At 38.5% G+C, this 2,161-nt stretch overlaps 1 protein-coding gene across 1 annotated transcript in view; it reads left to right on the top strand.

The window, feature by feature from the left end:
• The first annotated feature begins 604 nt into the window (after positions 1 to 604).
• LOC124801438 (ribosomal RNA-processing protein 7 homolog A) overlaps positions 605 to 2,161 on the top strand; it is a 15,875-nt gene continuing 14,318 nt past the window's right edge. The window contains exons 1-2 of the mRNA XM_047263074.1: positions 605 to 744; positions 876 to 1,015. Coding sequence (XP_047119030.1) covers positions 690 to 744; positions 876 to 1,015 — 195 coding nt within the window. The 5' untranslated portion in view covers positions 605 to 689. The remainder of the gene's footprint in view (positions 745 to 875; positions 1,016 to 2,161) is intronic.

Raw genomic sequence — 2,161 nt, 5'->3', positions numbered from 1 at the left:
TCAACGCTTGTTTCGATACTGCAGTTGAAAATTCCAAATCCTTGTAGCTCCTTCCTGTTGCTAGGAATCTTAATGTTACCGCCAGCCGTTCATGACGAGAAATTGCCCTTCTCAGACAAGTATTTTTTCTCATAATATGGGGGGTTACAAGCTTTAAGGGATAATTATAAGTTTCGACATCCACCCGCAAATAATTTCGCCAGTTCGCAACGATTTTTTTTTTAAATTACCGTTTCCCTGTTTGTCGAGGCGACAACTGCCCGCAATTTTTAAATTAGAGCATTGTATGCTGCTGTCTTTTTGTGTTGGTCACTATATTCTTTACTTTTAATCTTCCACTAACATGGGTGGTTTCTATATATTTCAATGAATTCACTTACAAACTCTCGAGAACACTGACGAGTATCAGCCATTTTAATGCCCTGTGCGCACAAATACAAACACTAGACTGAGCAAACAGCTGTTCCGCGCCAGATTTGCCGCGATCTCCTGTCCACACGCTCCAACTTGTCTGCGCAGATGTGGTTTGAACCCACAGATTTGAGAGGTTTCGCGCAGACATTTGCGCAGGCAGATAGTTGCGTGTGGACGGGCCTTAACTGACCAATTTCTGCAAGTTACGATGCAGGAATCACTGCGGTACTGACAATCTTTGAGATTGAGGTTTCTAGCGTTTGTTCACGTTGTGAATGTTTGTAAATATTTGGAGCATGATGAATAAACAAACACTCCAGGGATTCACAGGTAATGTGGTTATTTTGCACTCTTATATTCATTTTTACTGCTCTTTAATCGAGTTTTTTTGTATTATAATTTTGTAAAATTGGAGGACGTATATTGGTATGTCAATCATTGTGCGATAACACTTCTTTCAGCCATTCCAGTTAAGTATAGTGAAGAATCTTCAGCATCGCATTGCATTTTCTGGAAACAGCATTCAATCAGAGAGAAATGTGACGAAAAGCCAGCGGATCGAACACTTTTTATCATCAACGTACCCCCATATTGCACGGAGGTGAGCATAATTTTCCCGTAAAGGTACTTTGAAAACCCTTTCGGGAATTGAGTTCAGTTACGACTGTAGAACATTTCGTTAGTTCAGGAAGTTTCCTGGTGCTCTTAGTTTATTGATGAATGACAACTTTCATATCATTGTATCTGTGGATTTTGTCCTCTGTACATAATGCAGTTACTTTAAATTTATGACTTTGGCAGCACATAAGCAATTCATTTTTGGTAGTAAAATGTAGGCAAATGATCTTAGATGGCAATACATATTTTTTGTATACCAGAAGCCACAGAGTCCTCATCATTTTGTTGTTGTAAGTTTGTGATATGTTGTTGGGGAAAAGAAACTTTGTGCTCAAATAATTTTCATTGAAATTGTGGAGTTTTTGTATTAGTTGCGAACTGTTTGTTGTCCCAATTTTTTAACTGTTTTTAACAAGATCATCCAGTCTCTTGTTGTGAGTGATGCATGGAGAAATATTGTCTTTGCACTCTGTTCCAGGAAACAAGTTTGATGAAATTATTATTTTTATTAGCACAGCTGGAATTTTGCAAGTGTTTTACGCACACTTCAGATGATGAAAATTTACATGTGGAAAACTGAAACGAGGCAAAACTCTTCTGGGTTACATAGCTTGATTGTCTGGAATGGTTGGTTTGATTAAACATAACATCCAGGTGCTCGTATACAGAGTAAACAGTAGGCTTAATCATTACATACACTGAAACCAGAATGTATCTCATATGTGGAAATTAATTTGTTTGCCAATTCTTAGTAGAGCTCTGAGATTATCACATAGTGTCACATAATTAGGCACAATGAATATTGTGGGATATAGCTAAAATGTACCAAGGTGTTGTGGTCTGATGGCAGCATTTATGGTGGACATGTACTGCGTAGCGAATAATATCAGAAACATTACTAAAGTTCATACCATCAGGAGGTGAAATCCCTGTACTCTTGACAGACCCATTAAAAATTGAAAAAAAAGTTGTTCCTTTGGGGGGGGGGGGGGGGAGGGGGTGATAGGTTTAGAAACAAGAAGGAAGACCGTAGATTGAGGATGAATCCACTGCTTTGAGAGTGAAAAGAGACAAAGATGAAATGGGTGCATAAGAGAGGTCAAAGCAGGTAAGTATTGGCCAGGCATTC

This window comes from Schistocerca piceifrons, chromosome 1 (genome assembly GCF_021461385.2).
Source record: "Schistocerca piceifrons isolate TAMUIC-IGC-003096 chromosome 1, iqSchPice1.1, whole genome shotgun sequence".
In the NCBI taxonomy this organism is placed as follows: domain Eukaryota; kingdom Metazoa; phylum Arthropoda; class Insecta; order Orthoptera; family Acrididae; genus Schistocerca; species Schistocerca piceifrons.
This window is presented reverse-complemented; position numbering and strand designations above follow the sequence as displayed.